The sequence below is a fragment of the Blennius ocellaris genome (assembly GCF_963422515.1).
Source record: "Blennius ocellaris genome assembly, chromosome: 19".
In the NCBI taxonomy this organism is placed as follows: domain Eukaryota; kingdom Metazoa; phylum Chordata; class Actinopteri; order Blenniiformes; family Blenniidae; genus Blennius; species Blennius ocellaris.
Window position 1 is genome coordinate 9,786,431 of NC_137668.1, and position 26,492 is coordinate 9,812,922.

Consider the following 26,492-nt stretch of genomic DNA (forward strand, 5'->3'; position numbering starts at 1 on the left):
ATAGTTTCCCATTAACATTAACCACAAAACACACAATTTCATTGTGTTATTACCCCGTGAGCTTACACTTGCAGTTCACGCCATAAAAGTAAAGATTTCCCAAATAATATTGTAGTTTTGTCTAAAGTTTGTTGAAAAAGGAAGCTAGTCAATATTCATATAGCATATTCTGTAAAATATATAATGTAAATAAATGTTGAGTTCTAAGACGATGAGCTTCTAAATGGTAAATTATATTAGTGTAGAGAGGACTATAATACATCTAATCAACCTCATAAGACAACCATTTTTCAGTGCAAAGAAATGCTTATAGGTTTGAGGCAGGTGTGTCAGACAGAAGACCCGTGATGTGATTTGGTATGCATGTTCATAATATTTTAAAATGTGTAAAATGTTCAAATGTATGCATCTTTGCAGGAAACACTCAACATTAGTTATTTCCACCTGGTACCGCTTCATTGAATCCATGTTCCACTCAGCCTCATTGGGCTATTTTCATTTTGAGAGTTAAAAAAAAAGTAATAATCTGGTTCAATTTAGTCAAAAAGCTGATATTTAGAATACGGCATATAAAATCTGCTGTGGTATTGTGCAACCATTCAAAACAGCTCTGGGTGAAATTTGATCAGTAAGCATAAAAAAAAAAAACATGTTTCCACAGGAGAAGAGGGAAGTGATAAATCAAAAACAACAAAAAAACAATACAGGTGCTTTGTTCATTGACAAATTAAGATCCCACTGAGACTTTGAATCTTGTGCTTCCAGTTTGTGTGTTTCTTATTATCCCCATGCACGGTGTCATAACCCGCTACCAGCTCTGTCAGTGTCTTGGCCTGAATCCACCAGACATATTCTCTGTGAAGCTGTGGACTGCTCTCTCTCTCTCTCTCTCTCTGTTATTCTAGGCTTTCCGTGCCTCCGTTTGATCCTCTGCTGATCACCCAACACAGTGATTAAATGTCTAAGTCAACCGCCGGCCTTTTTTCCTTTGTGATTGCATGGCAGCAGCACATTTTTCACATACTTGTCTTCAGTGTCAACACTGCGCCACCTGTTTTACACAAATTACTGTACAACAGACCCTAAACACACCCTGCTGGCCTTCAGTGCCCGTTCCCTCGAAACAGTACAGTAGTGTTCACTTACTTCATTACACAAGAGATGTAAAAAAAAAAAAAAAAAAAAAAAAAAAAGTGGAATCAGGTGACACTTAAAGTGTTCAGATCAGTGCGCGGGCAGAGCCATAAAGGTTTCACACTTGACATTAATCACCAGGTGGAGGATAAAGGCCTTTTTGTGTATGTTGGTTGAAGCCATGAGTCGACGGGGTTCTACTTAACTGCTTTCACACAACAAAGCCATAAACATGAAGGATTTGCTCGGCTTGTATTGTGCTACGATTGCTCATGATCAGTCCCACAAAGTAAGTACAAAGACCTGGATTTAAGGTTAAAGACAGTCTGCTGTGTTTTTAAAAGTGTTTGTCGGGCCTAAGGAGAGGCAATGTTTGGGTCAGGGGGATGCCTTTTCCCAGCATAGAAGAAATGCGAAAAAGTTAAAGTGTTAATTTATTTAAAAATTGGAAGCTTTAATATTTGTTACATGAATGTAACCGTTATTCCCAAGAGTTGTTCTTACACACTCAAACAACCCCAAAAAATAAACAATCAAGTTTTTCACAACCTGACAAAATGGAGCGTTCGGTCAGTATTAAGGCACACTGCAGAGATTACAGACCAAGATGAAAGTTGCAGATGAAACTTTTATGGTAACGCTAATATTCTATTTTGTTAAACACTATAGAAAACACCTTTATATAAACACATGCATTTTTACACAATACTGGCCTTTTGTTTTTGTTTATTTTCAACCTGAAAAGGACTCTTAGTGGAATTGAAATGAAAGGTAAAGGGGTCAGGACACATTTAAGCTATGAGTATTGATCATATAATTTGTTAAATAATTATGAAAATTATAATTAAATCAACCGCACAGTGGAACGGTGGTTCGCTCTTGGCTCAAAACAAGATCTGGGCTGAAATACCAGCCAGGACTTTTGCTCCTTATGAGGATTTTGCATTTCTCCTCATAGGCCCAAAACATGCAATGAAGGTTAATTGATGACCCTAAATTGACCCCAGATGTGAAAGTGACTGTGTGGTTGTGTGGTTATTTGCCCTGTGATGGCGTACCGGCCTGTCCAGGTGTATCCTGTGCTGGGATCGACTTCCCTGCACAGGATGGAGTGGAACAGAAGATGCATTACAGAATTATGATACATACAATTGTACATTTCATTCTCACGATTGAAAATATAAAATAGTGTTTATTAAAAGTTGTTTTTGTAGAAAAATTACTTGGGCATGCTAATTAAAGCTTCATGAGAGTCACCCATAAAGACCAGATCTTTCAAATTAAACGACTATCATCATGGGAAAATGTAAGTTTTGATTTCCTATGGATCCCAGCCATCAGCTTGCTGTGAAACAAATTAATTACTACTTGGCGTGAGACTCGGTATTTACAGTCTGGGAGTTTGGGCGGGGGGGAGGATTGCAATGTGGCTCAAGGACTCATCCTCCTGCACTTTGCGACCCCTGCTTTATTGTATTGTTGATATTGTTTGTTTCTCAGCGACTCGTTTTCCACCAAATGGTGTCCACATACTGTTAACATCTGGACATGCTATGTCACTTCCAACTCAACCTCACGCTTTGTTTGGTGTCCCACACTCATCCTTCAAACCGTTATTACTTTTTTTTTTTTTCCCTCCTCATTTCACAGCGATTGTCATGACTCATGGGTTGTATGAGATGCTTCCAAAAGTTCATTTATGGAGAACAGAATCTCCCCAGCTGTAGAATATGGTTCAATGAAATGGTGCAAGTTTCAACAAGCACACCAGTTCCAAATCTGCAGGCCTGTTGGAGTTTGCATGTTGAACATGTGCATCATGTGTGGCTCCTCCTTCTCCACTCCTCCAGTGTCTTTTCACCCTACAAAAACATGCATGTAAAGGTCCCATAATATGCTAAATTCACTTTCGAATGGTTTTCTAACATTATGTCTCCTTCGCCTGTGTATGAGGCTCCAGAAGAGAAGAAAGTCTGTCGTCTCACTGACTTGCTTGCTCCACTTTTTCAGCGAATGCGTGCTCATACAAGCAAATTGGAGATTTTCCCTTCATGATGTCATGCAGGAAAATAACCACTCCATCGAGCAATCGAAACTCCCTTTTGTAGATACGCTCCACCCTCTAAAATTACTATCGGACACCATTTTTTTTCTCCTTGCAAATGCTACCATGGAGTAGGCATAGGGAGACACGGCTTATTAGCATTTAAAGGTACAGACACAGAAACAACCTATTCTCAACAGCGTTCACTGGACAGACTTTTAGACTGGCTGAAATTCAGGACAAAGGCTGGATTTACACTTAAACTTTACTCTTTCAATACAACATTGTTGGTTCTCTGGGTGAAATTGTTGAAAAACTCTATAATATGGGACTTTTAAGATTAAATGATGAATCTCAATTGCTTATGTATATTTTTGTAAATTACTACTTTCAGGCTCTACAACCCTAAGCTGAATATAGAATTATTGAAGATGGATTACTTATTTACTCTTTAATCCAATTTCAGAGTTTTTTCTGACTGTGTAGGGAGTGTGTTGTCAACAACTCGAAATTATTGCAGCGAATGAATACCTCTTTGAAATAAATGTTATATAAAAAAATCCTCTTCTTCACTGGAAAATCTCATCAAGTCTTGAATTGAGTGTGCCAAGGTTAAAAAGGGAGTTTTTCTGTAAGAGTGATTTTTCAGAAATAACATAAAACCATGAAGCTGAAGTGTGTCTGAGCACCTGGACAGCTGCACACAGAAGCATATTCATAAAGGCCATGCTTCACTTCCTAGTATATCATATTCAGCGACTTGTAGTGAAAGTAAAAACATTGCCAAGCAAGGGTAGGTACATTGGCTGGTCATTCAGCCGTGGCATGTCGGGTAGTAAGATATAAGTTAAAATCATCATCAAGAGTCAGCTTGGAGTTGTTTTTAATGCTGAGGAACGCAGGTTTCTGTGTGTGCGATTCTGCTTTGGGCTGCGGTCTGCGGGGAGGTGAAGGACCCAGCATCTTTTTTCGAGTCAAGGTCTAAAGCTGGACCGTTTCAGAATGGCACTCTGGGCCAGTAAATCACCATTTTTCTCCCCGAGTCTCAAAATACAGCGAGTCGTGTGAAAGAGCTCTTTGATGAGCGTGCGGTCTAGGGGTCTGGACATAGTGTGGGGCCTCTTCAGGATCAGAAATATTGAAGTTGACCCCGAGCGGAGCTGTGAGTGCACATCCGTGACCATTTGACCCCGAAGGGGAGAAGTGAAAGAGGGAGTTTGGCAGGGGGTTAAAGACGCTCTGTGAGGCAGCACAAAGTGGGCCATTTGGCAGCCTGAGAAGTTTGTCACTCACACAATGAACAACGAATTTAGAAGAAGATCATCTCAATGACAAGAACATACTTTTTAATTAATGGTCTTGGCCTACTGATGCTGCGTCACTAACCGTGCGTCAGCGAGACAAACCCGCAGATGAAACATGAGTTACAAGCAGCTTTGCATCCATCTGCAGCACACAGACGCTCATCTGTCTGATTACAAAGCACAAAGACTTGCTCACAGTCATAGAAATCAGTTTGCCTTACAGGGGACCTTGGCAGAAGAGTGGAGTGGTTAAAGAACAGGCGAGGTGTCTCCTCAGCGCGAGAGGATTTCTGGAGAGTGCCGCTCGTTGGGAGAGCCATTAAGTCTGCTTACATTACAGAGCGTGGAAATGGAAAAGCTGTCAGGAGCACCCTGGATTACCAGGTTATGCCAGTGGTTTGTAACCTTGGAAAGAACGCTCAGGAACATGCAGATGACTGTGGACCAGAGCTCCCAAAAGTACTTGGATTTTGTTTTGACTCAACAAGAATGACAGGTTAAAAAAAAAAGAAAAAGGAAAAAACACTTTGGTAAAAATAAGATTAAGTGGAAAAAGATCAAAGGGACTTTTTCAGATGGAGTGTGTGTGTGTGTTTGTACGTGCGTGCGTGTGTATTATCCTAGATAACTGAACATGATTATAGGAATCATATTGTAGTAATGACTCCAATCTGTGGGTTAGCAGAGTTCACAGGGGGTCCAAGGCTTTGCCTGCTCTAAAGTTGTCCACAGTCGATTTGCACGTCTGAGAAAATCCCAACGAGACACTTTCTAGAATCCAGAGGAAACCTGAGGAACTGGTCTTTCATTTTGAAGACTTTCGAATGTATGTTAGAGAGAATGGGCTTGTCCATGAGTGTTTGACTCTTTTCAGTCTTATCTATTATATGTACAAGTTGTACATATAAGGTATAAGATTGAAAAGAGTCAGTACAGTACAAGGGAAGTACAGAAATTATTAAGATAAAAAAAAAAGATCAGTCATGTAGAGTAATGCATTAAAAACAATTTGTTTCTTAGTACTTGTGAAGTGGACCACCCTTACTTTAAATTCCACTTGATTAGAATAATGGTTATACTACATACTAGATTCTCACATTTGGCTGGCAACACACTTTTTTAATAGATTCATATATTGTGGACCTTTATTTGAAAATGATATATAGACTTCACTTATAGAGCAAAATGTCCTGCTTCAGCTGTCTTAATGTGATTTACAAGATTACATTCTCCCATTTTGTGTGCAAGCAACCGCCATAAAAGGGGTTCACACACCATTTGGCTTGATGTCTTGCCCAGAGACCCTTTGACAGGGCATATGGGGGTTTGAACCATTACCCAGATGGGAAGCAAACCCACTCCACCCACTGAGCCTCAGCCACTCCTCTTTAAAACAGATCGATGTACATTCACTTTCTTTTTTCATGATTTGGAAACATTTCATTGTATATTTTTGAAGTAAAGTTGGGATTTTCTTCATTAAAGCAATATAAGAAAAGCTGGTATTTTCTTTTCATAGCAATAAGGAAAGATTCCATGATATTTTGTTTTACTTTTCTTTTCTTTTTGCCACGGCATTTGATCATGCTGGGATCACCACTTATTCCTGGATTTTCTTTAATAGCTGAAGGAATTTAAGGGAAATCCGTGATTAAAGAGGCTTGTGTCTGCTGTTTTTCATTCACACTGATCACCAGGGAAACAGAGACTTTTTTCAAAGAGGGACAGAAACGGCTGAGGCTCAAAAATCTGAAGGATAACATTTGCAGACAGGCTTTATTATACCACTTATCTTGAGTACCTGTTGCGCACCATTGCAATACGAATGAGAGGGAATTAACCACAATGCAATGATTGCTACTACTACTTACACCTCTTTATGAATGAGTATTTTGTAACAAGTTCTTACTCACTCAGGGCTTCAGTGGTGCTTTTAAATGACATCGAATGAGAACTACTGTTTAATTCCTATGTAAAGGCAGATAATGATATTTATTTCACATCAAATTACTGTTGCAGTCCGTGAAAAGCACTACTCATTTTAAATACTCAGAAATCTCCTCAAACAATCAAAGCAAAGTAAAAGAAGACATATGGTACTTCGTAGTACCTTCAAAAACAATGTTTTCAAAGTTTAGATTTTCTTCATTGATATGTTTTTCAGCAAAAGAGAAAGGTGCAGTTATGTGTTATTTCTTTCATGTCATTTGATTATTAACTAAAACGCATTATGATCATATGATCTTTATTCATTCTGCATTAAGACATTCAAGACATTCAGGAAATAATAACAGTACATGAATGTAAACTGTGGCACAAACTGCACAGAGCAAAATTAGATGAATTGAGATAAGATATCTCCTCCTTGAGATAAGAGTTCCCCAATTTCAGTATAGATTTGGGGGGGTTTCTGTGGGGGTCTCTGATTTCCTTCAGCGGTTTGAAAATATGCATTTTAAGGTAATTGATGATTTTAAATTCCCTGTAGATGTGATTGTAAGTGTTTTCCCTGTTACTGTGTATCCTGCCTTCACCTCATAGCACCTCGTGGATGGATGGATGGATGAATAGATGGATGGATGGATGAACAATGGACCAACCTGGAGGCTTCCACCTGAAGAACAGACAGGTTTTGTCTCATTCCCGTCCGTATTTCCACCGGAGGTTTTCAGCCCTGATTGCTCTCACCTGTGTCCTGTTTCCCATTGACTCCCTGCTTGTGTCTTCAGTTGGATTCCTCAGACTCTGTGCCACTTCTTCTCTTTGCGTCCAGTCTTCTTGCTCTTGTTTTGATCCTCGCCTATTTTTTGGGTCGAGCTTTGGATGTCACTCATCTGAATGGACTGAACTCTCCTAGCTATCTGACCTACAATAAAGTGGCTCAACCTCCTACATCTGCATTCTTCTTTCAGTTTTAGTCTTCACATTGTGTCTTCTCTGTGTCAGTCTTTTCCACCTTCTGAATGGAAGCGATACATCAGACAATTGAACCAACACCCCTGCAGATTGGTGAGAAATAACATTGGCCACTCTACGCCGGTCTGCTGAAAGGGATAAGGGCTAGCATGCGTGCACCCGAGTAAATTTACTTTGCTTTCACCACTTTTATTTGATGTCAAGTGCAAATAATGATTGAAAGCAGCTCATATAAGTCAGATGCTCCTTTTCCATTGCAGAGAACAGAGCAGTTCCTGGCAGTACTGAGCAAGGCACCGGCAGCTTGAGACCACAAAGAATAGAAGTTTAATTCCACAGACCAAAGTCATGCCTAATAAAATCCCAGAGGTCTGGAAACTTACCTGAACTGGAGAGACTAATATAAAATCATAATTAAGTCGGTCTACCGCAAATGTCATCAAGGGTTCTCGGCTTTATTCAGACTAAGACCCACATTTAGTCAGTTTAATGCCTGTCTGGGAACAAAGCCACTTGGGATTATAAGAAGTTAGTTAATAACGAAACCCCGTTATAAAAAGCCACCTATAGCAAATAGTAGTCATTGTTTTAAAGGAAAAAGCAACACTTCTCCCTTGTGGCAGCAGTGGAACATTACAGCACATTAGTTAATCTGATGTAAATTCACCAAACACTTGCAGTACCTCATCTGAACAGCAGAGAGCAGCACAAATCCACATTTGGTCCAGTTTAAGAGCCATGTCCTGATATCACCTCACAAAATTGACACTTACTTGTAATTGAGACATAAAAGAGTCCATAAAATAAAGACTTCCTTTGGTGATGATAAATTACAGCGGTAAGCATCAGTTGAAATGATTTTACCTTGTAGAGAATGAGTTCAAACGTCCCGCCTGGAAATGAAACATCAGAAAGGAAAAAAGGAAAAAAAGAGATTGATTTCACTGCAGAACAATTTTTAACTGGATCCTCACTTATTTGAGATGTTAATCCCTTATTACCCTTTTGGGGGGGCTGCATATAGGTCCCCTAAAATCTCATCAAATGACTTTCAATCCAGAGAAAAAAAGATGGTCTGAGTGTGAATGGTGTTCGTATTTAGGGGGGCACAAATTGACTCTAATTCAATATACAAACACTTAACAGGCCTCTCTGGAGACAGGAAGCCAGCAGGGAGGTTACACACCACTGGCACCTCTCAATAAGTGGCAATTCTGCCCTAATTAAACACAATCCCACAAATTAAATACAACAGTTCAAATCATTGTCGCAAATGATTTTCCTAAATGAAATGTCAGAGACAGATTCTGTGCAAGATAACACAACCCCTGAGCTTTGTAAACAGGATATATTGTGCAACAGCAAACCATCAACCAATCAGCAACCAATCAAATTAGATGTCAAGAAATGCCGGAACACAGCAACGCAGACAGGAAAGAGCCTTTACATGATTTTCACCTTTCTGTCCCAAAAGTGCCAGTTACTTTCATTTTGCATCCATATATTTGATCAGAATTGCACATTTACAGAAACAATATATTTAGAGGTTGTTTGTTTTCTGCGTAGAGTTTGGGTGTTTTCAAAGTGTGTGTTGGCTTCCTTACACACAAGGTCGAAGCCCCCAGGAAATTATATCTTTCTACCCAATGGCTGCATCGTTTAAGGAAACAACATATTTGGATAGTAAACCATAATGCAAAATAATATTCCTTTGCTCCTATGGGTGAAAAGTAAGCTTGTTAAGTTGATAGGAGGACTGAAGCATGCGCCTTTGTCCCCTACAACTCAAGTGTGACTATAGCAGGACCAGAAGGATTCGCAATAGTCCTTCAGACACTCGTGATGTTACTGGTTTGAGGTTGGCTGCTTATCGGCGGGTTGTTTTCTGTCGAAAGATGAAACGTCACTCAATAGGTTTTGATGTATTTGGCAGAGTTGAACTCCTCTATCCCTACGCCTTTGCCCTCTCGCTTTTTGTCAGCAGTCAAATCATCCATAATTGACATGGTGCCAGTGCACCTCGCAGGAATGCCAAACACAAGTATCGCCATGTTTGACTGATGAGCCTGCACGCTTTGAGGTATTTCCTTTCTTCCATACATTTACCTGTGACTGAAATAGATGTTGACTTCATAAAAAAAAAACCCGCTGCACAACTTTGTTTTTGATCGATAGACTCTGAATATCCTCTTGACTTCAGCCCGACGTCTTAATATCTCATACTGACAGGTGTTTCTACCTCGGTGTGATCTATGGTTCCCAGCGATCACTCAACTCAAACCCGTGTGTGACCTCTCTTGGGCATTATCTCATGTTTAAAAGACACTTTTGAGCAATTTGTAACTGTAATTACTCACTATTTCTCTAGAGCGTCAAGGAGTGTGTGGATGTGTGCGAGTTGACTGGCTATTAAACTTTAAATAGAAGTCTTTACAACATTTTTATCTCAACATATGATAGGTTGGACGGTTGAAGGGCACACAAATACCACAAAATGATTCCATGTTCCTATGTTTATAAAACCTTGGGATTTCTAAAATAACTTGCATCATTGATGGGCAGTAGTGCAAACTAATGGTTACCACTGTAGCCGTCCAGTTTGACTCTGGCGCTTTTACAGGGCAGTTTGTTGTTCTTTAGGTTCTTCTGCACAATCCCAAGACGAGCTCTTTACGTTAATAAAGTACCTTAAATGACATGTTACCAAACGAGCAGACAGAACATGATGAACATTGTGAAAAAGAATATGAGATAGGACACACTCTGAATGTCCCAGTGACGTCTTCAGTTCCCATGACGACAGGTAAGCCTGCCTCAAATTAAAGGAAGTATTGCAACTGCTCGTCATCTGTAAACTCATCTGTGCATTATCTATTGCTGGGAAGTCACACAACAATGTGGAAACCTGATGAAAACAGACGATATGGCTGATGTGTTTGACACCTGTGACTTGCATTATTGACGTAAGCCGTTGCACATTTGTACATTTTACTATGAGGCTCAGTTGCCTGGCTGTTTCTGATTGTCTTTGTGATGCTGACATGTTCACTTTGTGCCTGCGTTTGTTTTCTCCAACTTCAACGAGCTTGTTTGGTTAATTGGTGACCATTGGGGGGACAGCTGACCTGGTGATAATGTACAAAGATTGGGTTGAGACTTAATCCTCTGTTCCTCCTCGTCTGGCCTCGATCAGAACCGTGAAAAGATGTGAGTATACTAAATAGTCTCTTAATGTGAACATAACAGCTTTATTCCCCATACATGCGAGCCTGTCTCTAAATGAATTATAAATCTAAATGATCACACCGCAATGGACAAATCCAGCAAATGTACAAATACTGATTAAACCTTCCTATAAGGTATCATACAACACCTTCTTCTTGTATTGTTGATGTTAAGTTTTGGAAATCACGGCACAATGGTGCTGCAGTTATTAGCATAGTTGCAAAGGGCCAGGGTTTTTCTGTGTGCAGATCGCTTGCACATGATTTTATTTTCTTAACATTTATGTAAATCTATGTAAATTGAAGCTATGGCTGAACAGTGTAAATGAAACTTGCAGGGAGTATCGTCTCAAATGAGATCTTTACTTATTTGTTTTGTGCGACATAGTGGCAGATGCAGATGTGACCTACAGAATTGTGCATGCCCACTCTTTTTTGGTCACAACACAATAACTCTAACTCAAGGATTCATTGTGTAATCGGGTAGGAGAGGATCATTTTCCACTTAATGACATAATTTGATATTTTATGCTTGAAATTGAATGCGCCATTGAGCAAGACACCAAGCATTTTACGGCAAGGAGAAAGTCATTGAGATAAAGCAACATCATTATTAAGCATGGTAAACTTCAGCAGAGGCACTTAGTCTCTTATGAGCTCCGTCCTGAGGGCATCGGGTTCACAAGGTTTCAGGGAATCTCTAAAACGACTGAGGGGGAATGAAACCAGATCATGATGCTTTTGTTTTCAGCATTATGTTTCACTACTCTTGGCAGAAATAAACTTTCATTTAGTTTCAATCACCCCAATTTAATCACCCTGGGATAGAAGTAATCAATTAAAAAGCCTCGCCTTACTGTAATTATCTGGTATTTTGTTGTGCTTATTTCCCCAAGTATGAATTTCAGTCATACTTAAGTGCATTTTGTAACAGATATATCTACTTTATTTTGAAATGATAAGTTTTCTCTACTATTCGGTTATGGCTAAATTTGTTCATGACTTTATTATTTACAGAGAAACTTCGATATTAAATACAGGCGAATTAATCTTTACTATAGTTGGCATCTTGGAGATTTCTTTCCATTTCGCCCGATCTACCAGTGACAAATTGTGAACAGTCACAGAACAAATGATTATTGCATATTGTTGGAATAAACACTGCACACATTTTGTAGTCGTTCAGAAAGTCTGCGCTTATAAAACAAAGGCAAGAGACATTTAATTTACAAAATCTATGCCCAATGCAATTAGTAAGTAGCCTATAATTGTATTATATTGTGGAATATTAATGTACACAAATGTTTCATTAACTCTAGTGACATAGTGACCCCAGTACAAATTTTATTTAAATACAAAATCATGTCATTATTGTCTGTTTTACACTTTTCAACAGATTTGATTAAACTGCAATTATCTGACTGTCTTCACAGCCTAAACCAGGGGTGTCAGCAGCCACAGCCCTATTTCATCTTGAATAGGCCAGACCGGTAAAATAATGCCATAATACATTTTTAATTTAAACTTTAAAGTTTTTATTTGCTGTGATGCAGAGAATACATAATGTCTGTATTATTGTCTGCCTATATTTTCACAAAACTAAACAATTACTACAGAAAATGATGACAGTCTCAAAATAACCCCCCCCCCCCCAATTGTAATGGAACTTTCATGTGCAAAATTTAGTGACATTTCAAAAAATATTCTCTCGCTGTTGCATGATATGAGTTTTTATAAACTCACTCTGAGGGCATAGCTACTTTTAAGAAATGTATTAGAAGTTGTTTTTTTTAAGTGAAATCTTTTGGCCTGCAGGATTTATGTTTCACACCCCTGACCTATTCCGTTCTAAAAAGATCTTGAACCGTATGCGAAAAGTCAGAAACAATGATAATTCAATAGGGATCCTATAGAAGATTAAATGAAACAGCTGTTATTGATGATGTCTTTGGGTCAATTTGAGCCCATTCAAAATGTAATATGGAGTAACAATGGTATTCTGTCATGCAATTGCTGGACATACATGTTTCTATTATGTGATATGTGAAATTATATATGACAATTTATATTGAGTTATTTGTATTTTAATAACATTTATAGTATCGACTGTCTGACAACAATGGCAGTCAATTTTTTTGAGTGTGTCTCTGATCATAACAATGGTTAAAATAATTTAAAAAATTAGGTTTTATCTTATGTAAATTAGATATAGCATGGTAAACATTACAAAATCTGTGAAAAACCCATGTTGGAAACAAAAACACAAAAAAGTTGAAATTGAAAGATTTACTGATTAATTTATCTTTCATTGAATTTGCATTGAAGGTAGTGAAAATATGAAAAGGGTGAGTAAGGAATAGGAAGATAATGACAGTACATTTTATACATTTACATTATATTATATAAATCACAGTACAGTATTGTAAACAGTAAAAAAACAAACACAAATGCACAAAAAACTTGCTCCTTGTTATAAATAGTAGCAATCCATATTAAATTAAACAGTTATTGATACTAACCATACATTCAGAAGAGAACAAAACTAAGAACAGTCAATTCCCCACATGTCCAAATCAAAAGACAAAAAAGTAAATCAATAGGAAAATAATTGCGGTGCAGTGCAATATAGTAAACGTTTTAATTCATTAATTTCCTCCATCAGTTAGATCTAAATCCTTAATGACGTCAATAAAGGGCATCTAGATTCTCTCAAAGGTCTATTATTTAGTCTTTAAAATGTGCCCTATGCTTTGTAATGGTAAGTTTGAGGATATTCTCTGTATGTATTAGTCAGTATGTGGTCTATAGATTTGAGTTCCAGAACAATGCGAGACATCATTTTGCATTGATCAGGTTGAGGCCAATAAGTGTTTAAAAGTATAAACCCAGCAAGAAAAGTTTGGGATCTAACTAAATGTGTGGAGTTGATGTTTTCAAATTTTTTTTTAACCTCTTCTTACAGTGTTTTCATTGTCCTAGATTGTCATATACAATTAAAACTAATGTTACTTTGGCTTCTACTACTTCATAGTACTTTCACTTGTAAGGGATTTAAAACTACAGTTAAACTTAAGATAAGATAAGATAAGATAAGATACGCCTTTATTGATCTCACAGTGGAGAAATTTACTCGTACATTCAGCTCTTAAGGACACTCATGAGGAAAGGAAAGACAAGGAATGTGCAAACAGTTAGTAGAATAGAGGTATCTTATATACAATGACTATCAAATAGGACTAAAAATAAGATAAAAATCACAACCTATAATAAAGTATAATAAGTTCTAAAGTAAAATATACAATAGGATGAGATACAAGGAGAATAAACTATGTTGGGGGGGGGGGGGGGGGTGGGGGGGGGGGGGGGGGGTGCGGCAAAGTGTAGAATACGTACAATAGACATACTATAGTAAGAAAAAAAAAAAGAAAAAAAACTTCCCATCTCTGCTTGATTAGTGATTTTCTTTCAGAAACGTCAAGTCATTGGAAGATAGGAAGCTTCAAGATGAAACATTTCAAAATAAAAACCTATTAACGTGTCCGAAATGCGCATCTTTGTGCGCGAGAATCTGATCTGCGTTCAATTCAATTTCAGTCCGAAGACAATTCGCTTGACTGCGACACAGCGATGCTTCCAGCTGAAGCCTGCTGCTTGTGTGAGCCTGTTGTGCTTTTATGCTGAAAGTCAGTTGAGTGTGTGAGCGCGTGCAGCTTGATGTCGGTCCTGTGTTTGGAGGCAGCTGAGCCGAAAGGAGGGAGGCTGGATCAGGACGAAGATTTAAAGGAGTCACATGGACTCAACTTTCTAACTGCTGTGTCCAGTTGTTGCTCAGTGACACAGTCCCCGTGAGAAGCAGCCTCACACAGTTGTCTAACTTTGTTTTTTGTTTTTTTTCATCTTATTTTCCAAACACATCCTATTTGTTTATTTGGTTTTTTATTATTATTATTATTATTATTATTATTATTATTATTATTATTATCTGCGGACTTCCAAGCGCACACACCGACCGCCCCCCCCCCCCCCCCCCCCCCCCCCAATGAAGTTTTGAAACCTGCTGCAAACTTCACTCATGTGAACCTTGCTCGTGTGTGATGGGTGAGACTCTGCGCTGCTGAAGGAACTTAAGTTTTTGCGTTGACCTTTCTTTTTTCTTTTTTTTAATCACAATGACTGAGGAGAGCAGAGGTGAGCACAAAGCTGAAAGCGGGAAGGACCTGGAGAAACAGCTCCGGTTACGCGTGTGCGTCCTGAACGAACTTTTAAAGACTGAACGGGATTATGTCGGGACGCTAGAGTTTCTCTCGGTGAGTGTTGAGCAAAGTTGTTTTTTTTTTATTTTAACAAGTCTGTGTGAAAGTGCCTGTTTTAACTTCCGAACGTGAGCCTCCAAAATGAAACAACAGGCTGTTTAGTATGCACGGCGCATCAGCCTGCAGAGCAGGGAACTGGTCCTCCCAGTGTAACAAGTTATCCTGCACAAATAAAGAAAACAAAAGAAAACAAAACGCCGCAAGCATGCAGTTTCGATCACCCCGCAAACACCATCTGAACCCACCCTACTGATAGAGATGTTAACCTTTCAGATTGCGAGTGTGAAATTGGGAGAACAGTGTCAAAGAGGCATTGCACGGCTTTAGTTCCTGCACACAGTGTGATGGTTAATCCTCTTTGGGTCTCAGAGTGGTCCGTCTGGCTGAAGATGGACTCAGACGAACATTTGTGGTCAAAAAGCAGGTGAAGCATCCACTATAACACTCTTTTTTGGCTGTATTGAGTGATATTCACATGACGCGGTGTCCACTCCTGAAAACAGAAATGTATGTCATCTTTGTCTTCATTAAATATAAAAAGAAGTTTGCTTTTTTTTTAGGAGTTGCCACCGCAAATCATTGCAATTTGCACCGTACGCTTGGCTAGTTTATATGCCAGATGCCCTTTCTGCCACGCACCAGATCATTTGAGACCTTTGGATGAAGGCTGCAAGTTTCCAAAACTTCTAGAAGTTAGTGCAGTGAGCTTGTAACCAGATTAAGGGTTTATGGCTCGAATGAAAGTCGAGTGGGGAAAGCCACAGCTTCTTCCCACACTTATCACCTCATCTGTGTGCTCTTGAGCAAGGCTCCAAGACAATGCAGGGGGAAGGTCTCTCTAATAGAGTAACTCAAGCTTTACAGTTGTAGGATGTAGGTTTCAAGCATAGGCGATGCTTTTTCTGCATCTTGTGCGATTGTTTCAGTGTCCACTTGGATTTTTGTTCTGTTTTGCTGTACAGCTTGTTGTTGCAGACATTTTGGGCCATTGTTGAGTTCATAGTTTCATTTAATAGTGCTGATCTGAAGACAGACAACATATTACAGTATCCTGGTTCTCTCATGGCTGACGTTTCCCATCATCCTTTATGATTCAATCATAGCAAATGCATTCAACAAAACACTTTCATAGTTGTACTTTCAAGCAAGGTACAATAGAATTGTTGCACTACTCAAAAATTGCATGCATGTGTAAATGTGTATGTTAATACTGTGATAGACCTGTCCTGGTGTACAGTAAGTCAACTTATCTGCATAGAAGCACCTTGTAATAAGTCTAATTGCCTGGTTGATACAATCAGGCCGTACATCTGTGTCCCGCACAACCTTACAGTTCCATCCAACAATTACAGCACTTTGCCACACGTCACAGAAAATCCAGGGAAGTGCATTTATTTAGCGACGGTCTTTGCCAGCTTCTCATCGAAGCCAGAAGAGGGTGAGTTGTGCCAGACACAGCACAGGTGGGCTCACATGGAAACCACTGGAGCTGCTGCTCAGCTGGCACCGTACCTCCAGGCTCACATGGAGGATAAGACACAGCTGCTGTGTCACCAGTGTATTGCACTGTCAGGTTTACAGCAATACATAAAGTAACACCTCCTTTCAAAGACAGGAGGCAGTGAAACTTTGTTTAAAGGAGAAAACTAAAGATAGCAGCTGTGTGCCACGAGTAATCGCTGCTTTTAACTGCTACGGTTGTCTAATAAATCTGTGGTTGTACTGAGGGTGTTTCTCACATTAGGCCTACTGTGATGCCGAGCTCTGGGCAGTGCCTTCGTACATTTGAGTCTTCAGCTTCTCAGTACAATGGTGATTTTACTTGGAATAGAGGTGGAAAGGGCAATATGTGTGTCTCTCAAGACGGCATGGATAATGTGTACATCCTGACAAAACTCCCCACCACCACCCAGATGTTTCTAATGCACGACCCGGGATCCAGAGAGGGGATGGAGCTGTATCTGGCCCTCCGTTAGAAGTGGCATCACTGGAGACATGGAGGCTATTGCATATGGGAATGTGTCCTCTGTCCTTGTGATGGGGGTTTCGAGAATGCAGCCACCCCTCCTTTATCTTCCCTGTAGTGCTGGAACTGGGATTCATTTCAGAGGTGACTGATCCTTACAAGGCCTTTCTGTTTTGGCTGGAGCTGTTGGGTAAGCAGCGTCAGATTGAGATCTAACAGCGGGAGCACTGGGTTAGTCGAGCTCTGTTCTCTAGCTGGTCGGGCTGAACGAGGGTAATGATTTAGAGGCTGGAAAGAAGAAGCAACAGAAAGACAGAGTTGATCTTATCAGCTGTCCCATCCTCTAGGAGCTCCTGGAGAGCATCGTGGAAGATAGTGAGGGTGATCAAAGACGGCCCCACTGTGGAGAGGGGGTCATATTGAAGACTTTCATCTGATCACACAAACACTTTCCTCCCCCACTTCCCTAACTGCCACATGAGAACCAGTTAAAAACCATGCAGGACTGTATGTCTGGAGGCCATGATGGAAGACCGCCAGGACCCCCCCTCTGTGTGACTTCCTGGTGGGATAATCCAGAGGACTCCTGAGTATCAGGGGGGAAATGTGGGGGACTGGATATTGTAAGAAGGGGGAAAAGGGAAAAGGGCAGAGCATATCGCACAGTCGATATTGCCAAGAGGGTGAAGGATTGTGGGGGGGGGGGCTGTGAGTGGCTGGGCTTGGTGCCTTCTCTTGTAAGCCATATTTCCTGGAGGAGGAATTCCTCTGAGGTTGGGAAATGCTGGAGAACAATGAGCCTCCGGTCAGTAGGCAAAGTTGAACTGAAGAGCAGAGATTGTTGCTACTGATTCGGGTGACTTAAACACAATGCGCCTCACACATACTTAACGTTTAAGGTAGTGGAAAACAACACAGAGGATGATGGCTGTAATGTTGTCCCAGGACCGTCTGGGCTAATTGTGTAGACTCACCTAACTGCTTGTGGGAAAATTTACAGATTACATCTTTAAGGTATCAGTTCTGGAAAGTCTAAATTTGACCTTTTCTTCCTTATGTGCCCGACTTTCACCACAGTCCTGCCGTGAGAGAACGGTTTCAGGGAAGTTGTCTGAAATATCTCTTCCCTATCTTGCATAATGAACAATTATAGCTTGGGTTTGTGGGCGGTGGTGGACACTGGTGTTTATCTTGGACGGCTTTGAGCCAATAAAATGACAGTCATTCTTAGAAAAGCCTCAATGAGAGAAGCAAATCAAGACCTAATGTAAACAGTCACTATAATGAGCTCCTTGCGTATATACAGTGGCGTTTTCTTTGTAACACTGTTGCACTGAATGCATTGCAGACCTCGGCCATTGTTCGCCATTGATAAAAAGACACTGAAAGCCATTTGCTTGCATGATAAGCACTTAAGAGAGAGCATGAAAAAGTTACAATGGGGGAAACCTTTCATGTCCCGATTCTGGAGGGAGATCTGAGCCACAAGTTAACTTAATATATTCCAAAGAGCTTTGCAGTGCATTAAGTGGTCCCTCAGCTGAGGCCTTCCTCCCTCAACCAAAGTCTGTGTAATGTGAGTGTAATGTTTAAAACATTTTTTAATCCCCTGCATGAATTGAAATTGAATAAATGTGGTTGAAAATCTTGGATTGCTACGGAATCCCAAAGTCTGTCATTCTTGTTAAATTAGTCAATGGATGAAATAAAGAAATACTCTTTATTGCTCATGTTTTCTTTTCTTTTTTTTTTAACAAGCTTAACACGGGCAACAATTCATGATGCATGTTTTGCATCCATGCAAAAATGATTTGGTCAATATATACTTTAAATGTACTTTTAAATGTTCTCTCTGTGTAAATGGATGGAGGAAGCGGGAAAACCAAGACTAATGGAGAAAGCAGCCATTAACTGGCTGTTGGAAACCCAGGTGTGCAAGTGAACCCTGTCAGTGTGTATTTGTATTTGCAGGCTCCACTTTTCTCCCAGGGTTTGGGTTTGTTTATATCCTTGCTGGAGTAGTGGTTTTGGTTGAGGCTGCCGGGGCTAAAACCTTTTTCTTATTTGCCCACATGACCAGCGGGCAGTCCAGAGGGAGTTCAGGTCAAGAGGGCCGTGAGGAAAAGCCTCGTATCCTCTGCACAAACGGCTGATGACCCCAAAGGTCTTATGGGTCACAGCCTCTTTCCTGTGTCTCTGTCTGGAGGTGTCATCCCAACCATCACCTCCCTCCGCGTGTGCGGCACTGAGTAAACAAGAGTGGAGGACTCGGTTGGACAATACATCTTGAGCTGATGAAAAATGTATCTGTCTGTCTATCCAACTTTATTAAAGTATACACAGATCAGTAATGAAGATAAGATTTGTCATGGTTGTCGAAGTCAGAAACCAAAAAGATAAAGAGCCGATGTCGAGATTTGTAGGAAATGCTTTATGTCGTGAGGCAAACATTGCTTATGTTGGTGTAATGAGGCTGGATCATGTGCTGTAGCCTGCGGACATCCTGATGAGGTTTATATTCTCAGCCAGATACGACGGGGTATATTCACCATGTGTGTTCACATGATGTTGGTGTACATGGTGTTTTGGAGACTGCTTAAAGTGGACAGGCCCGTCATTGCCTTTTACTGGTGCTTACATCAGTTTGTCTCTATAATGGGCTGCATTTTGGTGATAAGAGATTCCACTGAGAGGCAGTGGGCTGTTTCTGCCCTGAACGCTCTCTTCTTTATTCCTTAATGACTTCCTTATTGTGACTCCTTCCACACCTGCCCATTATTCCCTTTTACCTCATGTCCAGTTTCCTGCTGCTCTCAGCTCTTTCTCTCTTGTTTTTCACCACTACATCCCAGAAGCAGCAGTGGCTGTGTTTGTTTGATCCACAGTTTTGGAAACCACGTTGACAAGAAGTGTACTTTTTCCGCATTCTGCCCACTTAAAGTCCATCACGATCCTTATTAGGCGAGGGCCGTATGTTTCCCCATCACGCAGCAAACTTATACACGGGCCAAGTTAGATGCGGATCTGTCTTAATTTTGCTGTTTTCCAGCAGCGCAGTCGCACGTCTAAAAGAGGGGAAGTGGGAGAAGGAAGTGACAGGAGAGCGTGGTGAAATGTTTTTCTCCTTGACTCTTTTTAATTGGATTTGGTCAGGCTCTCCTCTCCGAGAATACAGGCAGTAGTGCTTGTCCCCCTGTGAGGCCCCTGAACTGATGGAGCAGCTCACTTGCATTTTAATTTCACACTGCCTCCACTATACAGGCAGCCTATATTTTAAACTGCGTTTGGAAGGATGTACCTGCCACTGCTGCACGACTTTGCTTTTTCACCGTCCGCGTTCGAGTTTCTAAGTGTAAATGGATTCTCTGTCTGAATGGCCTCACGATACTACATGAGGGTATCGGTTGTGGTATCACAAGATGGATTCGTCACTATAAGTGCACATAAACCTGTTCAGGACCCTATCTTCAAAACTAAATCTCCATCAAAGACAGTACGGATTAGTCCACAAGTGATAGAACCATCTCCTGCAGAGATTTTTGCTCCAGCCTTGAGTCCCTTATTAATTAAAACATAGGAGAAGATAATCCTTCTAAATCTCCTTTGAGTATTGCCGTGCTGTTGTGTTTTGCATGCATTTCAATGTTTTATCCATTTGCATTTACAAAATAGATAACATGGGTTCATTGATGTAAAATATCCAGCATTGTGCATTATTACATCATGCTTAGCTGTAATGGTAGCAGGATGATTGTTTTTTGTTGTAACATCACATTTGTTTGGTTTTGTGAAAAATGACTCCATTGATCAGTGTTTGTTTTAGAGCGCTACACCTCTTTCTGTCAGAGTAAAGTCCCCCTGACAGTTTCTTACGCTGGAGAGAGTTCTTATGCTTTTGTCTGTGAGGCCATTTGTCAAGCAGGATTTCCTTCCTTCCTGGACCTCCCCGTCTTTACATTGTGCTGCGTGTTTCCTGCTCAAACACACATGCACAGTCATACACTTCCCCCACTGTTTGCGCCGAGCCAGGGAAAGCAGCGTTGTGCTACAGATGCCCTCTTGGCAACATGCAGCCTCATTGCTGAGTGCGAGGGCTGCAGTCCCCTCCCTGTGCCGAATTCATTGAGTGGATTTAGCTCAGGAGGCCGAGGTGGTGCTGTCCCTCTGCCCAGAAAGAGAAGGCGGCATTGATTTGGGCAATGCCAGCTGCCCAGTCACATGGTGCCTGCGTGTGACAAGTAGAACAGTGGCAAGACCTTGGTAGACACTTGTCAGGATGTTCCATGGAGTGTGAAGGGGTCATCATCACAAACGGCTCTGTGTTTTAGCTGGCATACTCAAGCACACTTGCTCTGATCAGTATGCCTTCAGTGGAGATGGTGCACTCTTAGACTTGAACACTTGAAGCAGTAGTTCCATAATTGTGAAACACACAGTTTTCGAAACTGTTATCATGTCTGTGAACAGATTCAATATTCTAGTGTTGCTCATTTAGGGTGTAGGACCTCATTGCAGGCAGACCAATAGGTGAAGGAGGAGTGGAGGGTTTAATCACAAAGAGGTTGCGAGAAATAAGATTTGCACATGTCAAAGGAAACCATAATAAGATACTTTATAGAATCTGGAGCAGGTCAAAGAGACGGTATGTTTGTGAGATTACTTGTGTCTGCCAGCATTTGGCTTCACTGAAATGTTCTGGCAAATTCAAGGTCAGCGCGAGGCGTCTGCAGCCTTTCTTGGTTCCAATCTGCGGGGGGGGGTTGGAGAAAAAAAATGGTCTAGACATGCATGGATCTTTCCTCTGTGGTTTAGAGTCAGTCTTTCCATGTCAGTCATGTGTCTGTCCATCCTTTCAGTTCAGAGCTCGGAGTCTGTAGACGTCCAGAGCTGGCCAGTGAGCCGTGCTGGGAAATTCCACTTCTCTCCAAATTATTTAATTAAGCTGCTGAATGGGCTCTGGAGGCGCTGTGAGTTAGACAACTGTCTCTCTGTCAAAACATGTTGCCTTCTTTCTTTTTCTTTGAAATTCTTTTTTTTTTGTCGTCTTCAACTACATTTTTTAGCATTTCCTATCCCCCCTCCATTTTTAGAACCGCTATGGATTGAATGAATTATTGTTGTTAAGAAATAATGCACAATTAAACCCTGTAGGAAAACCAACACACCGCAACATGCCTTAAATTGTTGAATTACCTACTCAAAGCAGATAATGTAATTGTTTTAACGTTGAATGTCAGAAGTTGCGGTGATAAAATAGTTAATGGAGATTTGTACATTCTTTTGTGATACTAAAAACAATTGCACGAAGGCTCCAATTTTGATACCAACATTTTCAAGCACAGTCAGTTTTTCCCCCCCACGTCCAGTATTTAGCTGAACGGATTTAACTGGATGAGTTGTAGTTGCTAAAACATTTGGTCCCTTTGCAGATTGTCCCCTGATCTGACGCTGCCATGTTGAAGTGGCGCCTCCTGCTCTGGTCATTCACAGATAAAAAGAAACCCTGATGAGCAGAACCCTGGCAGGAGGGGGTGTTTGTACTGGTGGGCATGTTCTCAACAGTCCTGCTCGGGGAGAATGAAAGTCAGAGAGAAGCTGGCAGGATAATTGTTCTGTTCCCCATCGATGGTGTCCAGTCCTGTCGTGTATGAGAAATGCTGACGATTCAGGCTTTTTCCTGCCAGTCTGGCTGAAACGGAAAGCAGGGTGGGGGAGGCGTGGAGGCTAATTAGACAATGGGCTTATGCGACGGTCACGCTTGGGGATACACCTCGATTGTCAGACTGACAATTCTGCTTAGTCATTTGGTGGATCAATACAGTACCCCCATGTGTGCTCCTGTTAGGAATTGCCAGCAATCAATATGGGATGACTTGCTTGGCTGCACATGGAGATTGGAAGCCTCGATCTCGAATGACTCACTCTTACCTACCGGAGGCTAGTGTCCCTTCGTAATATCCAATTCAACATAAAAAAAAAAAAAAAAAAAGAAATCTTCCTTATATGTTAAAGATGGTTCTCTCGGATTGTACCACGATGGGTGAAATTGAACAGACCCGCCTGTCAACCGTCCAGTCCAGCAGAACCGCAGGCGTCACTTTCTGTGCATCACACTTCATTGTCAACAGCTCCCCGGGTGTCCAGCACAGGCATTGGACACAGACCTATTCATTAGATAAATTACTTCATCCCAGCTGTTCATGGATGTATTGGGTGCCGGGGTCAGTGAAAGGACCACAAAAACATCAAAGAAAGGTTTTTCTTGACTTTCAGAGCCAATTGTCAGTTTTTGAAGATGCCTCAAAGCACATTGCTTGTTGGTCTACTTTCTTCTTTTAAGAGTCAGTTTCTTCTTGCACTTTTCATTAGACAGTAATTTCCTAAACCGATAAACAGGATGCAATTTGCCGAATGGGTTATTGGCTCATCTATCCCCCCTTTTGGTCGAAGCACCTCTTCTCCCTCTTATTTCTTTCACAGGGTGGGATAATATCTTTCTCCTATCACGGTGATTGAAGCTCCTTCACAAAAGTACAAAACAAAACTCTTCAACTAGATAGTACTTTGAAACTCAAATAAAATGACTGTAAACTCACAAATAGATTCTGAAAGTCATTCAAAACTCCTCCTTCTGGTTTCATTACAAATTAACGTTTATGAAGCTTATTCCTCGGTTTATAAACCTAGCAATAAGCTTATTTCCATTTTCCATGACATATTATCTATACTGGTTGGAGACGGGTGAATATCAAATTCCTGCTAAACTTGAGAAATTGTTTTAAGAAATCCTCATCCAGAGTGCCTGGGTTTTAAATTAACACAAGCTCCACAGACAAACTGGCTTTTGTTTACCAGAATATCCTGTGAAATAACTACTCACTATGTTCCCTGTTGGTAATTAAATCCAGAGACCTTCACTGGGCTGTGCAGATGAGCCCTAATAGCCACTCCCAAGCTGGGCATATTAACATTCCCTGTCGTATTTATAGTGTCTGTTTCCTGTGTACATTCCCAATGGAGAGAAAGCAGGCCAGTTTGGAAAAAAGTAAGAAGTGGGACTAATGAGATGGGGAGCAGGATGATTCTTAGAGGTGTCATCAGGACCTGTTGAAGCCAACAAGGTTCTGGCATTGGGAGGGAATCACTACAAAGAACCTTTCTCTCTGTTCGGATGTCTCCCAGTGTGCTGCCGGGATCAGGGACTGTTTGTCTCTGGTTGCTACTTCTGGGAAGTTTTTTTGTTTTTTTTTTTGCTCCTGAGGAATTTGGTATGTGTGCAAAGGTGTTTAGATGGGAAGCCCACTGCGCAGGTGATTCAACCCTGTAATATTGTATTCCGGTTCCTCTTGTGCAGGAAGTATGGTAAAGACAACATATCCTCCCTGCTCCCCACAGGGCTGCAATGTTAAGAAGGCCAGACAAGCTTCTCTTCCTTTCTCTCTGTATGTACCTCCGCTCTATCTGTTTATTCTGTCTACTTTTCCCCTTTGGCAGCCTCGACTGCGACTCGGGCGCTGAACTGCTTGCCCACCTGTTACCGGCTGTTCTGTGCCACCGTATTTTACTTTCATCTCCACTGTCCTATGGGGGACAAATATGACAGAGAATTGCTCATAGAGTTATCCAAAAAAACTGTGACGGTAAATGAGCAAAGCTTCACAGTCTAGTGATTCACTCCATTGAGTGGTTGTTTGTGTGTCTGTCTCCAGCACTGAATGGCCTTTGTTTGTTTTTTTTTATTTTTGTTTTTTTTATTTGTTAACAAGAGTGGACAAATGGTAAGATTGTAATACACTAATTACCTGTAGATATGCGCAGACACATCCTCATGCATTTTCATCTTAATTGGGCTATAAACTGTACAGCAAATTGTGTATATGCTCTGAGTATGTGTGTGTGTGTGTCTTTGTTTACCAGCTCTCCAGTCATGACAACAAAGCAAATCAGTGGATTTGTCGGTGAACAAAAGTGCTGGATTCTCTAATAGGCTCTGAGAAAGGCCTGCTTGTTCTTCCTGAGTGACAGTTTATGCTGGTAGACAGTGCCAGTGAACTCCCTTTGGAGCTTTTTCAATAGTGAGCAAGAGATCCCACAGTACTATGAAAGCAGTTCAACTCTGGTACCAGCGCAAGTTTTGAAAATGACGCTGACAGATGTGTTATTGCCTTGAATCTTTAATTTTTCTTACCCTAATAAAGCCCTGAACCTCCCCCATTTTTAATTTCAGCAAATGCATGGCGTTCTATGTTAAACCCAATTGATCCACAAGGACCGAAGATGGTTGTTTTGCATGTAATACATCAAACGCGCCACGTGCTCCTGCCCACTCCACCATTGGCTCCAGCTTGAACGCATAAACAGATGTTTGAGGCGAACTTTGTACTTGATTCAGACTAATTTCTGCAGCATGCGAGCAGCTCGATAGCTTTTTCAGCTTTTTTAATCAAAGCAACTTGTTGCATTGTTTTGCTCTTCGGGGTCTGTTTCGGACTCTTTCCGTGTCTGAGTGTATTTTGTAATCCCACCGTCGGCCCATTCTGCAGACATGTGGCTGAGTAACATGCGGAGCCACCGAATTTTTCCTTCATTCTTCTTTCCCTTGCCCACTCGGTTCACTCGACACACGCACTTTGTTTTAAAGCACAGGAATGTCCATCATTGTCTTCTTATGTCATTGCCAGTTTACTTACTTCTGTCTGTTTTTGCCAAAGTGTTCTTGTGTAATTAATCCATCCCACTGACAAAGAGATAAACAATATCCAGGGATTGAGTCTAATCTTCCGCCGATTGTATCTCAGAGGGAACGGAGTTGCGTAATATCTATTCACAAGTGTCCTGAACTGGTTTGGTCCTTTCAGCAGGTCCAGAGGATGTGGGAAACAATTTCAGATGTCCAGTGCTTGAATTGAAATCTTGTTTCTGCAGACTGGAGATATTGAGCGAGCTGTCACTCACATGAGGCTGTTTGCTACTCTGGTACAGAAAGGTCTGCAGATCATCAAACTCCTGATGGGAGTTTCCTGATTCCAATTTCAGTGTGACGGGAAAAGTCAGGTCATTATCACTTTTTTCATATGAAATCCTCGCCGCATGACACAATATAGCTTTGATTCCTACATCTATTTTTGGTGTAGCCCTCAGCATGTGGCCTTTTTGTTGATTAGTAGCGTGTGTGTGTGTGTGTGTGTGTGTGTGTGTGTGTGTGTGTGTGTGTGTGTGTGTGTGTGTGTGTGTGTGTGTGTGTGTGTGTGTGTGTGTGTGTGTGTGTGTGTGTGTGTGTGTGTGTCTGTGTGTGTGGAGGGGGTGGGGGGACACAAGCAGTGATGGGACCAATCTATTCATCACACCCATCTGCTTTGTGGAAGGATGAAAACTTTAATGGGGTTTTAATGCGAGTCCCCTCCCCTCAGCTGCCAGAGTGACAATCCAGGTAATTATACCTGGGCCTCTGGGAACAAAATGACTTTCCACATTGTATTTGAATGCTGCGGTCTTTTATGGAAAAAATATCTGGCCTTAAATGAGTGAGGCACAGTGTGAGGCTGTGGTGGCCTGGGGGGTGGTTGAAGAGGTGAGCTTGTTACTGGAAGG

The 26,492-nt window shown here is 41.0% G+C and overlaps 1 protein-coding gene across 2 annotated transcripts in view; it reads left to right on the forward strand.

Moving 5' to 3' along the window:
• The first annotated feature begins 14,712 nt into the window (after nucleotides 1–14,712).
• The window catches only part of prex2 (phosphatidylinositol-3,4,5-trisphosphate-dependent Rac exchange factor 2), a 102,266-nt gene continuing 90,486 nt past the window's right edge, over nucleotides 14,713–26,492 (forward strand). For both annotated transcript variants that reach the window (XM_080515070.1, XM_080515071.1), the window contains exon 1: nucleotides 14,713–14,929. In XM_080515070.1, the coding sequence (XP_080371196.1) occupies nucleotides 14,792–14,929 (138 nt within the window). In that variant the 5' untranslated portion in view covers nucleotides 14,713–14,791. The remainder of the gene's footprint in view (nucleotides 14,930–26,492) is intronic.